This window comes from Notothenia rossii, assembly GCF_949606895.1.
Source record: "Notothenia rossii genome assembly, chromosome: 6".
NCBI lineage: Eukaryota > Metazoa > Chordata > Actinopteri > Perciformes > Nototheniidae > Notothenia > Notothenia rossii.
Window position 1 is genome coordinate 30,863,920 of NC_136909.1, and position 15,364 is coordinate 30,879,283.

The 15,364-nt window shown below is 40.9% G+C and overlaps 1 protein-coding gene across 3 annotated transcripts in view; it reads right to left on the bottom strand.

Moving 5' to 3' along the window:
* The window catches only part of kremen1 (kringle containing transmembrane protein 1), a 73,503-nt gene that overhangs the window by 24,075 nt on the left and 34,064 nt on the right, over positions 1 to 15,364 (bottom strand). For all 3 annotated transcript variants that reach the window (XM_079686486.1, XM_079686484.1, XM_079686485.1), the window contains 2 exons: positions 14,400 to 14,562; positions 5,669 to 5,760 (listed from right to left, as the gene is read on the bottom strand). In XM_079686486.1, coding sequence (XP_079542612.1) covers positions 5,669 to 5,760; positions 14,400 to 14,562 — 255 coding nt within the window. The remainder of the gene's footprint in view (positions 1 to 5,668; positions 5,761 to 14,399; positions 14,563 to 15,364) is intronic.

Genomic DNA, 15,364 nt, shown 5'->3' on the forward strand with positions numbered 1-15,364 from the left:
TCAAAACAGACGGAATGACAAAGATCTAGACAAATAATCCAACCAGTAAAGGATATAATCCTTAATTGCATCTTTAAGGGGCTATAGCCCTGCAACCGGTTATGTTTCAGTTTTTTGTGTCAGGATTGTATACAGCAAGAGTAACTGCATCGCAAAGAAGTGGTGTTTTTTTCCAAATTCCATAGAACTGTTCATTTACAGCTTGTACTTGAGCAAAAAAAGATGTGACATTTACAGCGAAGCAGAGTGAGAGAGAAAACAATTACTTTTGTGTGATGCCATGTAAACCACTGACCCTTGGACTCCTCCGTTTCATCCCAAAGGGTTGAACAAGGGAAACTTGGGAAATAGATATCAGGTCAGATTCATTCAAGACTGGCTGGCGGTCTACTCAGGTGTCCCACAACTTCAAAGCGCCATTTAGCAGCTTCATAAATCACTCTTAATGAAGGCAATATTTCATCATTGCATATTTTCTTCAACGTTCGGTCGTAAAACCTTGGGCCAAACACATAACTACTTTGTTTTAATCTTTTCAAGGTGTGGCTGTTTAGCTTGCCAGAGGGATATGATGCCTCTGGTGTTGAGATTATTGTTCCATGGTGACAGAATCAGACGTTTCCTTAATTGTTTTAATAGATTAAATGATAGCCTACCGTAAGTGAGGTAATTATACATCATGCCACTTAAAGGTTGAGCATTGACAGCTCTATGACAAATAAACAGTTTAATCACCACAAAGTATCTTTGAAAGCAGGTGTTGTCAGCCACAGTAACAATGTATAAATAAAATCATATTGAAAACGTACACTACAGTGTTTTTATTTACATCCTGTAAAGAGGTCGTATCTTCTTTATGTTAAAAAAATCATTGGTGAAGTAAGTCCTCACAACAAACCTGCAAATACTCGCCATACTGGCAGCCAAAGAAAGCAAAATGGAGATCTGGGAGATTGTATTTTGAAGTTGCAGTAGAAATACTAGAGTGTCAAACTGTAAAAAGAAACTTAGAAAAAGTTGCACATGAAAAACTTAACTTTGGGAAAATCACAAAAGTCTGCAGGTGCTAAAAGAAAAAGATAATTAAAAGTACTCTTTATACAGAATGGCCCATTTAAGAATGATACAGTATACTACAGTATATAAGTATTTAAACTCTGAATCTGCAAAGTAACTGGTATTCTTTTAATATTTCAAATGAATATTGGGGAATAAAAAGTACAGCGTTAGACTCTGAAATGAAATCAATTAGAAGTATAAAGTAGCATACAATTGAAATACCTATGTTAAGAATATGTTTTGCACTTGATTGAAAGTACATTGCTACCGATTGATAAGATGTATAGTGGGAATTAAATAAGAGCATACATACTGTAATGAGTTTTGAAAGACAGAAAACTCAGTACGTGGTGAGTTTACATTTAAAGTTAAAGTTACAAAATAACTTTTTTACAAACTCTTGTGAAATAGGAGCACCTTAAAGCCATAAAGGGTGTTAGAAATGTGAATAAACTGAATAGATAGAATGTGGGAGATGTGAGTTTAACTTTACAATTCTCATCATTATACTCAACATGAATTTTATTTGAAATTAGCATTTCCTCTGAGGGCATTTTCCTACAAAGGAAAAGCCTCACAGCCTCTTCAATGTGCCTTTTCTGCAGAAAAAGACAGTTGAGCAACACGTTTTTCTAGGTTATACAGCACGCTGCTGAGAGGAGCTCCTGCCGTGCACATCAAAGCGTCTTTGTCTTGGCAAACGCTCGAGGACTTCACCCTGACAGTTTCACTCTGTGTCAATGAAATTAAGCCAGGGCACATGCAAGCTGAAAAGAGCCACACTAAAACAAAAAGTCCTTCCAGAAACAACACTCTTAAAAAGGAACGTTGATAGTCAATTAACGTTCATTTTGGGCTCATGTCACAACAGTGATACATATAGTGCCGTAATGCTTGATATGTGTAACTAAAGATATCATTATCAATTGACCTGATCATATTTCTACAATGTTTTCTGTCTTTACAAACAATTCCTTGCCATATTGTCAATCATAAATGGTAATTAATTATTTATCACAAGTGAGTCAAATGTACTAAATTAAGCTTATTTTTTAGCAGACTGGCCTCAACACAAGTAAACTGAAAACTGATGTTGACCTTCTGGGAATTGTCTGACTACCTCATTGAAAACAAATAATTAGAGTCCCTTAATTATAGATGTCAACTCTATGTTCTATCCGGTGAACAAACTGTTCTGTAGAGAAAGGCTTTCTGGCATAATGACCCTGATCAAGGCCACAAGCCGAAACTCGTTTGTCTAACAATTAAGTTGTTTGGTATATTCCACGTGTTGCTGAAGTTATACCTCTACGCCCTATAGTTTGCCAGAGGCTGCACTGGTAAATTCCTTACACCTCATTAGATCAGCGCTGCTAAGTCAAACAACATGAAGCCTTCTCTGCCTTGTGCACTGAGGGCTGATAGAAATACTAAAAATAAAACTGAACTAAACAGCAGGGAAAACTTTGCAATGAAATTATATTTACCAAAATATAAAGAACTTGAGACTTTAAAAATGTAAGTCTTCAATAAGTTAGAAAGGCTGATAACTAGATTCCACCTTGAACATGTCAATTTCCACAGTCGTAGATGTGCCTTGACAGCATGGCTTTTTAAAATGGTTATTTCCGGCGCACGATAACTGCTGCCATAAGGGATTACAAGGATCTACTAGTGTTGTGATCTACACTATAATCCACCATGTCCGGCTATGTGTTTCTGACCTCATGTGACCTGCCTGGCAGCGTGCACTAACAGAGTGTGTCACCTTCACCAGGGTGGCAGGACCCTAGATGACAGGGAGCCTGGCTGTTGGCAGGCTCCAGGTGCCTCAGCGAAGCGGCAACCAACTAACAACCACGCGACATCAAACGTAAGCAGAAAAGTTGACAAAACGGAGGCCCAGACAAAACAAAAACCAGACGAAATGAAAACAAATATCACTGTTGCCCTTCCTCTGGCACACCGCTGTGTTTTTCAGCCTTTTGTTGTTGGGAACACTGACACTGACAGAGCATGGGCATTCTCTCACTTGGCAGCCCTAGCTTTCAAAGGCAGCAGATTGAGAGCAGAAGGTGAGGCACCACGTGGCGATTGTGGTTTCACAATAGACGAGACAGAGCGTAGGTGTCTGAAATCTGCCTAGTATCCCTGCAGGGAGAAACCGTCTCCAATGAGCAGGCATGTTTCTTGACACTGGATGCCTGGCTCAGAGCTATCTTCATCTCCTTTTCTTAAAATGGATCATTTTAAATGCTGAAACAGAAAGAGGATAGTTCATGGAGACACTATTTGATAGCTTTGCCGGGAAATAGGAGCACTTTAAAGCCATAAAGGGTGTTACAAATGTGAATAAACTGAATAGATAGAATGTGAGAGATGTGAGTGTTTAAATGGATTGATCACCTTCTTTTATTCCTGAGTCTAACTTTACAATTCTCATCATTATACTCAACATGAATTTTTTTGAAATGAGCATTTCCTCTGAGGGCATTAGGCGCGTTCACACCGGAGTACTTTTACTTTCCCGTTTAGTTCCGATAGTGCCTGGAATTTTGCGTTCACACCAAAAAGAGAACTTAGTTCAGAGAACTTTTACCCCCATTTTTAGTGCCTGCTAGAAAGGTGGGACTATCCTGGGGAGAAAAAAGTAACAATTTTGATTGGCTGGGCAAATTGCAACCCACACACTGTAAAACTCAGAAAAGTTTTGTGAATCAGCCATTTTATTTGCTATTATTAGCATTAGGATTAGCCCCGCGCACCAACGGAGAGAGACTAACTTATGGCAACACAAAAAAAAACATGGGAGCGCTGGAGTGATGAGGAGGTGTCGGCGTTCTGGCGATTTACTCGGAAGGCTTCAGTAGAAGCAGCTGGGAGTCCCAGCAGCTTCTACTGAAGCCAGTCCCCAACTCCGGGGACTTCGGGTGGCAGTATACACCGTGAAGTGGTTTGCGGCCTGCCAGTAAACCCAAAGCAGAAGAAGAAGAAGTGACGTCAGCGGCTTCATTTGCGTAATCTTCCCTCAGGGAACTTATTCCGGTGTGAACACGATCTGTACTTAGTTCCATGGAGGAACTAAGTGCTGGCACTAAGTGCTGGGCACTAAGTACGGCAAAGTACTTGGTGTCAAAGCGGCTAATGTCCTACAAAGGAAAAGCCTCACAGCCTCTGCAATATGGCTTTTCTTCAGAAAAAGACAGTTGAGCAACAAGTTTTTCTTGGTTATACAGCACGCTGCTGAGAGGAGCGTCTTTGTCCTCGATCGCTGGGATGGGTTTCTCGCTGCACAGTGCTGGATTCTGGAGAAGAACAAGGCTGAACCAGCACATGGTAAACCAATCGGGAACAAAAGCTGGCCTAATTCAACCAAAGATAAGGGATAAGAGACAACACAAAGGTTGGGGATATTAGCCTAGAAAAACCGGGCTAAATGGACAGTTGTCTGAAATAGGTCAGTCAAAAGTCTAATGGGATACACACAAGCTCCTATACACATAAACACGCAATCTATTCAAACAGCAAGCTTTAGTCGAGCATGCTACTCAGACAAGATAATGGTGGGATAGCTCCAGGGGTTCTTGAGGCCAGGCGTTACCTACTTCAGGGAAAACTCACAATATCTCAAAGTCTCAGATTTGCCCACAACACTGTCTGATCAATATGTCCACTTTTTACCTCGAGTTCGAACACAGGCTGAATTTAATCCTTTAAAGCAAGGCTTTTATATGTTATGGCAAGGATTGTAAAAGCATATAAAGAACTAAGACCTAATTCCTATTAGGTCTTATTATATATCATTATATATCAAAGAATGTATAGGTCAGTTGGTGTTTGACTTCTGCTTGCGTTGATTTATGTTCAGTTATCTGATTCTTTTGAGATTAAAAGAATGCAATAAAACCTAATCTACCTTGCAAAGGGAAGAACGTGAGAAAAATGCACATGTGACATGCTTGCGGCTAATTGCAATATCTTAACCTCCTATTCTGTATTTCTTTCATCTTTGGCATCAGAACCAGTGTAGGTTGATCCACCCTTAGTCAGTTTTCAACAGCAGTGATTAAAAAGGTGGAAGGAATGAAAGTAAGGGGATTAAAGGAAGGCTTGTCTTTGTAAATGTGTGCCAAACCGGTAGAGAAGACAGAGGCAGCGAATATCCAAACTTAAACAATCACACTACACACATTTATCCAACTACTGGACTCTCTCACCCACTAAACATACATATTTATCCACAAACAGGTAGATGCACATTAACACTCACATTAAACAACGTGTCAAAACAAGCTACAAAGCCAAAGGGGAAACTTCTGAACACACATGCGAAAACACACGGAGGCAGCGATTGACAGCTTGCATTAAAGTGAGGGCAGGCCCAGGCTTGGCAGGAGGAGGGGAGACGGGAGACAATTAGAGACATTTTTGGGATGATAATAGTTGTGTACAAGCCATACAGTCTATAAAAGCTATTCATAGCAGGCGAGCAGATGAGCATAGCAATGGAAATGGCTGGTCCGTGTGCCCACGACACGGCCCCGAGGGCATGGAAGGGCTCAGAGAGAGAGAGGGAAGGAAAGATGAAGGAGTGTCAACGATCTCTTACTCTTGCATGTTGGGATGTCGCAGTATCTCCAGTAGATCCCGTCCTCGTGATCTGCGATGTAGCACCACGGCTGAACGTCCCCATCAGGGTTCCTGCAGACATCGAAGGGTTAAAGTTAAGTGCACACTTATTATTATTACTGAGGATGTATCTTTTATATCGATTTTGCCTTCCGGTTTCTCACAATTAAAAATAAATAAACAATTGGGTCAGTCATTTCACAATTTAATGAAAAGAAACACAAAATCCAGGTATTAACATTTATTTAAAGTATGTTGATTTGTATTGATTGATTACATTTGATATATTGGTCAATTAAAGGTGGGGTAGGTAAGTTTGAGAAACCGGCTCGAGATACACTTTTTGTTATATTCCATGGAATTCTCTGAACATCCCGATAGCAATGAATATCTTAAGTGCTTTGACAAAAAATCCATAAAGAAATGTCATCTGTGGAACCCGTAATACTGTAAAAAGCACGACCAATCATTTTAGCCGGCCCGGCAAAAATAACTGGATGGCCTACCTGCCTGTCAGCCTTCCATCTGTGCACAAACTTATCTCGTGCCCTCATTGGTCATGTGCGCGTTCGTGTGTGTGTTGGAGGAGGGGCTCTGTAAGGAAGTGGCAGATTTTTTCCAGTTGTGTATTTTCAAATTCTAGCACACTCGAGCTGGTTTCTCCAAAATGACCTACCCCACCTTTAAGATTAAGATCAATTACATGAATTCCCGTTATTTTCCAATTTCACACACCGGCCCGAAATACACACACACATGCACAAACAGGACCTATAGACATGCACTAATGGAGAGGGGGCAAAATAGCACCTCTCCAGCGAACAGACCACACCCCACATTTTTGTTCGATTGGGACTTGAACCAGCAACCCTTCAGTTCCCAAACCAAGTCCATACAGAGTTGTATTCATTTATTATTATTTATTTGGTTAATGGACAGAAATAATGAATTATAAACTATAATATCTTTATCAAACAATGTTTTTTTTCTCTTTTTTTGTAAAATGTTTTGTGAAGTGTTTTCTGGTTCCAGCTTTTCAAATGTGAAGACTTAACGTTATCTCCTCAGACTTAAGGAAATTTAATTATTTATCCACAAATAAAGTCAATACTCAAAGTGATTAATAGCTTAATCAAGAAATACATTCAAAATTAAAAACAGCACAGTCTCGTTGTGATTTTAAGATGGTGATCTGGACATCCCAGTGGAGCATTGCAGGAAAAGTCTGCCTGTACTACAACAGGTAGCATTTCTAAGCTTCAATCAAATTCAAAGTCTTTTTTCCATGTTCAGCTTTTCTAACAACTATATATATATATATAAGAAATGAATAAGACATAGGAAAAGCAACTCATAAAATCGGTTTTATAACAATATGACAGCAAGAGGACACAGAACAAGGGTTTAACAAAAACTGATGCGCAGCGTTGTGTTGAGGTCGTGGTGAGTATTCAAAAGAGATAAAGAGAGCAAGGATATGAGCGCCCAACCACAACCTCACAAAGAGCAACTGGCAATCATCTACGCTCTCCAGGCTTGACCATGCGTGTCAGTCAAGACCCAGATCAACGGGCCTTTGATGGGTGGAGATGGTTGGAGGTCAGGGGGAAAGCTCTTTGTTCCTTGTCCAGACACAAACCTGGAAAAGGGATTTTAACTTTTAAACCATCATATGAAGGCTGACATGCCCCTCGGTGCTTTTGCTTTTCAGTTTCACTTACAAAAGCAATGAAAAGTGGGATTGAAGCATGGAAATGCCTAAAAGCTTTGTGCAGGCTCCATATCTCCAGTTGTTTTGAGCTCTATTTTAGGATAAGGGTATTGTAAAATAAAACCCTGTCGAATAAAAAAGATCTCTAAGACGATATTTTTTTCCGGACCTGACAATAACTGCCAGAAACCTTTTCTCTTCTCTTTTTACATATCTCATTGTAGCATCTTGAGAAAGCCTGGGGCGCTACAATATCCCCTTTCGTCCTTTGTGAACAAAGTTGTGAAGGGCGTTTCCATTTCTTTTCTTCTCCCATTAAAAACACTATCCAGAGTTTCCTCCTCTCTTTTCAGTCAGCATGAGGTATTGACAAAGATGTCGCTGTAAATACTTTTTCCGGCTGAACTCAAAGTTAAGTGCCTCAAAGCTTTTCACTTTTGTTATCAGGGAAAGTGTTATCTTTCTCTTTCTTACAGCCAGTCGTTGATGGGAAAGTGTGAAGAAAGACTTCACGTTTTTATATGTTATTTATTCTGCCATCAATAACAACCCAGAACTCACGGCCTCGACCTGAAATTGTCCCATGTTCAAAGGAAACCATATTTGTTTTCCAGTAAATATCGACACCTTATCATGGGCGCATATCTGTTTGTTGCTTCACCCGGTTTGACGGCAGACACCTGTTTGTTTATCCCGAGGCTACAGCTGAAAAAGAAAGAGCAAAAACTGGGTGCCACCATCAAAACATTGGATTAAATAGCCTTTCTCTATACCCTTCTCTTTTTCATGCCTTTCAACGTGTAATAGCCCTGTTTGAAACAAGACTCCAGAGAGCTCAGCTATAGCCACTTAGGTAATTTACTGTGCTTTCTCAATCTCCCCCTAAGGAGGCAGACATGAATTACAGCCATCAGCGTGGACAAAAGAAAGTCCTCAGTAGACCACCATGTCTGATCCAGGGGTATCTTTGATCAATGAATGACGTTGTGCGCCCCTCCAAGCGATTTCTCCCAAACTACTGGTCCCCAAAGTGTTTCGCCCCTCTCTTTCACACACATCTGAACACACCCTTTGCGCAGAAGTATGGGAACATCTTCCAAAAGGGATGAGGTGTGTGTGTGTGTGTGTGTGTGTGTGTGTGTGTGTGTGTGTGTGCGTGCGCGCGTGCGTGTGTGTTTGTGTGTGTGTTTGCCGGGGAGGGTGGAAAGGAGAGAGTGTCAGATTAGCCGAAGTGCCACAGTGCCAATAACAGCAGGCCTAGATGCACTGAAATGTATTCGTTTAACCTGGCAGCACACAGAAAGACCTCAGCCCTTGTGGTGACACTGATAAAAGTTGCTGCCAGTGTATGTGTTTGTGTGTATGTAGTTTTAGGGTCGTTCCATTCACATCCATGTGCGTCAGAGATGGCCTGCTTGGCTATGAAATAGAAAAGCTTGTTCAAACACTCTCATACCCAGAGGTGGATCACAGACGATGTTTGGACACTTAATTGGCACAATTAAGCTGATTGAGTCATTTTGCTCCGAGTGAGCCACACACTTTGGTACGCAGCCAATTATAGCCACATTGCATTTTGCCTCACAGGCTCTACGGTCCTGCTTTTGAAGGCTAAGACATCTGAACACAGAGGAAAACAGCTGTTCTTAACTGGCTGGTTGCTGTTCAAAAGATTTCCTTTAATAACCATTTTACACGTACCTTAATCAGAATATTTACGATCACTTTTAAAAATGCCTGGCACTATAAAACAAAAAATCCTAAAATCATTTGGATGAAACGTATATGTGCAAATGCTAGGAATAACATGATGGAGCTAAGCTCGAAGTGAGATTCGAGAGCGCAAAACTAATAAGGCGTAAAACAAGATCAAAGCAAATTTTGCCGAATTGGAAATAGGAGTAATGTTGATTGGAAAGTGGAGGTGAGAGGCTCGTCTGGATTGGGATTTGAGGTCAACAGCAGATCAGAGTCTGGCAATTTACTGCCTGAGAGACGACTCTTTAATTGACTCGGATGATTTAGCATGCAAACTGCTGCCTGCTGCTGTACTGCATGAAAGCATGTATTGAAGAAGAGGACTTGTTGGTTGCGGGGCCGATATGTAAAGTCTACTGTCTGCTGTTGTTCTCTCACGGTCCACTAGTGCTGTCGTGATGTTGTGATGTCGGAGTGTCATGGGTGGCTGGGGAACACTATGCTTCTTCACTAATGTCTTCAAAGGATCCATACGCATAAATTACACAATTAACATGTTCTCACATCCTTTAATGGAATCTAGCCATGTAGATAATTTTGGGTTCATTCATTCAGGATATGTGTTTTTGGCCTTCACCTCATTACAATGGAGATGAATGGAATGTCTTGTTTACAGCATTGAGAAGAGATCCTACTTTGGATAATCTAAGGACCTCACCGGCAACAGTTCTCTTCAAATGAAAACTGTTGACAATGAAGCCTGAGGATTATCCGCAGTAGCATTGAGGATACAAATTAGGGGAAGAAAAGATGATATTGGCTTATTACCACTAACCAAAGAGAGAAGCTATTTAACTACACTAAAAACACTAATGTAAAATGACTCACACAGGAGCCCTTTGCTTGGCATTGGCTAATCACCAGTACAGAACTGTGTCAGAGAATACGGGCTTCTTTTTGAAAAGAGTCGCAGGTACATAATACATACATAAATATAACATCTCTTGCAAACTTAGTTAGAGGAAGATTTGACCCTGAATCCCAAGCTGTATTCAGCAGAAAAAATCCAATTAAAAAGCTTAACATTTGCTGATCATTTTTGTTCCTACCCTCACCTATGGTAATGAAGGATGGGTCATGATCGAAAGAACGAGATCGCGGATACAAGCGGCCGAGATGGGTTTTCTCCGCAGGGTGGCTGGTGTCTCCCTTAGGGATAAGGTGAGAAGTTCAGTCATCCGGGAGGGACTCGGAGTTGAACCGCTCCTCCTTCGCGTCGAAAGGAGCCAGTTGAGGTGGTTCGGGCACCTAGTAAGGATGCCACCTGGGCGCCTCCCTAGGGAGGTGTTCCAGGCACGTCCAGCTGGGAAGAGACCGAGGGGTAGACCTAGGACCAGGTGGAGTGATTATATCTCTTCTCTGGCCTGGGAGCGCCTTGAGATCCCCCAGTCAGAGCTGGTTGATGTGGCCAGGGAAAGGAAAGTTTGGGGCTCTCTGCTGGAACTGCTACCTCCGCGAACCGACCACGGATAAGCAGGAGAACATGGATGGATGGATGGATGGATGAACATTTGCTGATTTGAGATGCTAACTGGGAAAGAGAGCTGAATATGTCTCTTTTTGAGAAAGAAATCTGAAGATTAAAATCAATCTTCTGGTAGATTGTGGGTGAACTGTTGACTAGTTTAGAATTTGAAAACGTCTGGTTGACACCTTTGAATGGCTTCCCCTCCATAGCATCAGCATCCACGTTTGTATTGTAATATTTAAAGCCTTCTGGCAAGGCGAACTGACAAACAACACATAATTTATCAGAAACAAAATTGAAATTATTAAAACTGTTTCTGATTCTATGTTCAGTTATACTTAGTCACTAGATCACAACCTATTAGTTGGATGCAGAAATGTCAAAAAAATTGAATCTCTATACCTGCACAAATAAAACCAAACTATCTGCATGGCTAAAAAACAACTCGAAATTTGTTTCATAATTTACCAAAGCCGACTGGAACTTAATACAGTCTCACAAACTGTGGATAACTTGGCTGCAGTTTGCTTGACCTTAGCTTTGCACCTGACATCATAGAGATTCAATTACAATCAACTTGGAGAACACTATTCACTCTGGCATTTCCATTATCTCATCTATGTAAGGGAAAAGCATTATAAGCCATAGTGGACACTCGTAAATCACACACACACACACACACACACACACACACACACACACACACACACACACACACACACACACACACACACACACACACACACACACACACACACACACACACACACACACACACACACACACACACACACACACACACACACACACACACACACACACACACACACACACACACACACACACACACACACACACACACACACACACACAATGGCTGGCAAAGCTATTCAACCACCCACTGAAGCGTCAGGCACTTCACACCCTTGTACTAATGCACCGGGGCGAAAATCAAAAAATCAGTCTGTGAAGTAGATTGAAAGGAACAATAAAGGAAATATAAATGACTTTTGAATGTCGTGAAGTATCAGAAAAGGTAAAAAAAAAAGTACTTAAAAGGTGAAAAAAACTACTTTATAAAGTGTTAAGCTGCAGAATGACCAATATTCAACTCAATACCAGACATAAGAGTTGATCATTGACTTCCACTTGATTATATGAAATTAATTCTGAATTGCCACACACTGATGAGGAGTACTGTGATATTCACTGTTGGAATGAGCCTCGCTCAGTCTCAGCTAAGACACACGAGCTGTTGTCCTTTCCTGAGGCTTTGTGCTGCTTTTCTTTTTGCAGGCGAACAATGTGACATTTCCCCGCTGCCCAGTTTCTCCCCGTTTTTTACAGCAGGCTATAACAGTGAAATGTGGGGACTGTTAGGGGTCTTTCTCCAGAACCGCTGAAGTGCCCTCTCGACTAAATCACCAACTGGAAAACGGCAGTGATGGGACCAGAAGTTAGTGTGTAATACTCTACTTCCCTGCTTCTCAACACCTTATATGTGCGTGGAGCCGTGTGTTAAGGCAAATACGTGCAGCTTCCCATTATACACCTGTGCCTTGGCCTCAGATCAGGCTCATAAAACCCCAATTGGCCTCAGGGTCAGACATGCCAAAACTTCCCTGGCTCTGCTTCTTTTTTTTTTTAACCCCACCCTTTGTTTAAGTATTACCACCTATTGTGTTCTAGTCAGAAACATCCAGAGAAATGTAAGCCCCATATGAAAGATCATTATTTTACTTAGTACTCGTACAGTACAAATGTAAATAAGGTTATTTACAATCTAAATTCATTAACAACGTCTAAGACATCTCACTTTCTGCAATAAAACTAATCTAACATTAGACATCATGCTTTATATACCAACTATGTGCAATATGCAATATGTGCAATATGAGCAATATATATATATATATATATATATATATATATATATATATATATATATATATATATATATATGCCGTAATAACTGTGCAATATATACCTGTCTGCTATATATTCAGAACTGTTAAAGGATGTGTATTTTGTAAATTGTCAAATTTTTTGTATTTTCTTTTTAATCTTTAATATGTGTTTTATGCATGCTTCTTAGTTAACATTAATCTGTCTTTGGCTCTTTTCTGCTGTAACAAATGTGCATTTACCCTCTGTGGGACTAAAGGTATTCTGATTCTGATTACAGCGGGATTACCCTCTCCTCTGCAGAGACATACTTGTGGGAGGACACATGCACAAATACTTGACCCTGTGCAGACATGCCATACATGCCATCCCTCATCTTTTCATAATGAAGTGGCCACTTTGGTCCCCATAGCCCCACTGATGGGTGACTCTTTATGTCTGAGAGAGACTGGGAGTAGTTGTAGCTGGAGCCCTAAGTGACAGAAATCTCTCTGTCAGAAAGAAACAAAGCTATGAGCTGTTAGTAAGTTGGAAAAGCTGCTTACTCCACCAGGGGCCAAGAAAACAGGCAAATCCAAACAGTGGAGATGTCCATTTTTGACCGCTGTTCTGACATAATACACTCCTAATGTGCAGGGAAAGCCTTCCTGGATCCTCTCCATGTATCCTACTCATAAATCTCCCAAATTCCCATCCAGTTCAAGTTAAAAACTAATCTGTTCTGTGCTCCTTCAAAGCATTTCTGCATTATGAGTGTACAACCGTGACTTAGAGAAATGTTTCAGGGGCTTTGGGCCAGGGAGGGGGGGGTGGGGGGTGGGTGGTTCTGTTTTCTACGGCTTGGCGATCTTGGCCAAGCGACTGTTCTGGTAGTCTCGGCAAATACACAACTTTGACATTGGTGCATACAATGCTGACAGTCGTACTTGGAGTGTGACAGACGGATTTTAAAGTGTTTCCTCGACACCAAAAGCCACCGTGTCCCTTCACATTCCAGGGATGATGGATGGAGAGTTGCTTAGACAAACTCTTCAGGCGTGTTTGTGTCCTTGTGAAGACCGGGGCTAAACGTTCTGTTCGGGGACTACCAATAAAATATTCAGGGGCAGATGTCTGAGCAGCTCTCTTGCGCTCAGAACCTTTGCAAAAAGGACACAATCTGTTTCTAAATTATTCATACAGTCAAATGCTTTTTCCAAGAAGTTCAAAGCTCTGTCAAACATCAGTATCCATCTGAGTTTGAACGGTGCTACTCAAAGCATTTTGACATCAATTACTTGTCATAACTGCTTAAAAGATTGTTAGTCTTACATTGAAAGTCACTATTTAGGATTTTGCGGTAAAACTGATAGATTTCCAGGTCAAAGGAAGATTGCTAAACAACATAAAAAAAGGAGAGAGAGCTGCTTTGGGACTAATCTTAGTCTTAATAATCTTCATCTTTATCTGTAGCCTTTGTAAAACAAATAGAGTGGAGTGAAGTAGGTTTAGCCGTTATTTCAGAATCTACAATATTTTGGGAGGCACTAGTGTGTGTGGGGGGGGGGGGGGGGGGGGTTAGGGTTGCTTCTTCTTCACAGGACTCGTTGCAGATCATACCAACAAAGTATATTTGAATGATTATATACACAATGTGTTTAAGAAGGTTTTATGTAACTGAGGTAAAGTTAAGATGTTGTGATTTAAGTGCAAATTACATTGTTCATCATTTTCAGTTCTATAATCTATATCCTGGATGAACATATGTCTAGAAGCCTCTAAAAGTTGGTCCCACTTAGCATTAAAGGGTCAAAATCCACAAAAAGGTTTAAAACCGTTGCTTTATTTGAACTTATTTACCTGTAGGTCAGCACAATATGAGGGACTCACCTGCAGAAGTTGTGGCTGCCCAGACCTCCCTCTCCATTGGGGTATTTGAGAGTGTTGTAAGGGTGCTGGAAAGTCTCATTCCAGAAGAGGCAGGGTTTACCACCATGCAGGCTGGTCTGATTCTGGAAGCCCCTGTAGTCCTCTCCGTTGGCAGTGTAGCACTCTGGAAAAAGAGGAACGAGATGGAGAAATCGAGAGGAATCACTTGTGTCTGCAATAAGGGCTTAGACATCTTTTAAGTTGCAAATCAAAAGCTTGACCAGATCTTTTGAACACAGAAAGTCAGCCACAAATATGACCTGCTTTATTGAGAATGTGGATTCAGTGAAAGACTCTCAAGCTATAACATTTGTTTAGACGACAACTTTGGAATAAATGTAATTTTTGCCAAGTCTCGGTTCATTTTGACTCTTGCCAAATGGGGTAAAGAAAGATCAATCACTGTATTGTTTTAATTAATGTCATCGCAGGAGAAAAAATGGCCAACAGATATACAAGTAAAGCAAACATGGCTTGGACTTCTAGGAAATGTATGACTACCATATGGTCAAGCCATAAAGAGAGTGAGAAAAGGGAGAGCTGGTTTCAAAGCAAAACAATGGCTGGGGGAGAGCTTTTCTTCCCTGAAATTGGGAATTCAAATAAACATTGGCTGATGATGGGAGCGTGATCAGCCATTACTGTGCATCGCTCTCAGCCTTGAGGAGGGGTGGGGGGGCTCCCGTCAAGAGAGTTTTAACTGCTACAGCTGAATTCCTCTGTGATTGCATTACGATGGAAAATATTAATTTATTATGTTATGATTACTCAAACATAGACAGAGCAGGATTCTCCTTCAGTGTAAACAGCAGGGGATAAAAAAGACTATATGTATGACATTATGTTGCAAAGAGTAAATACTGACAATGGCCACCACCAGCATCACTTTGAAGTGTTCTTTTACAGTGTGTGCTTTGACACTTTTG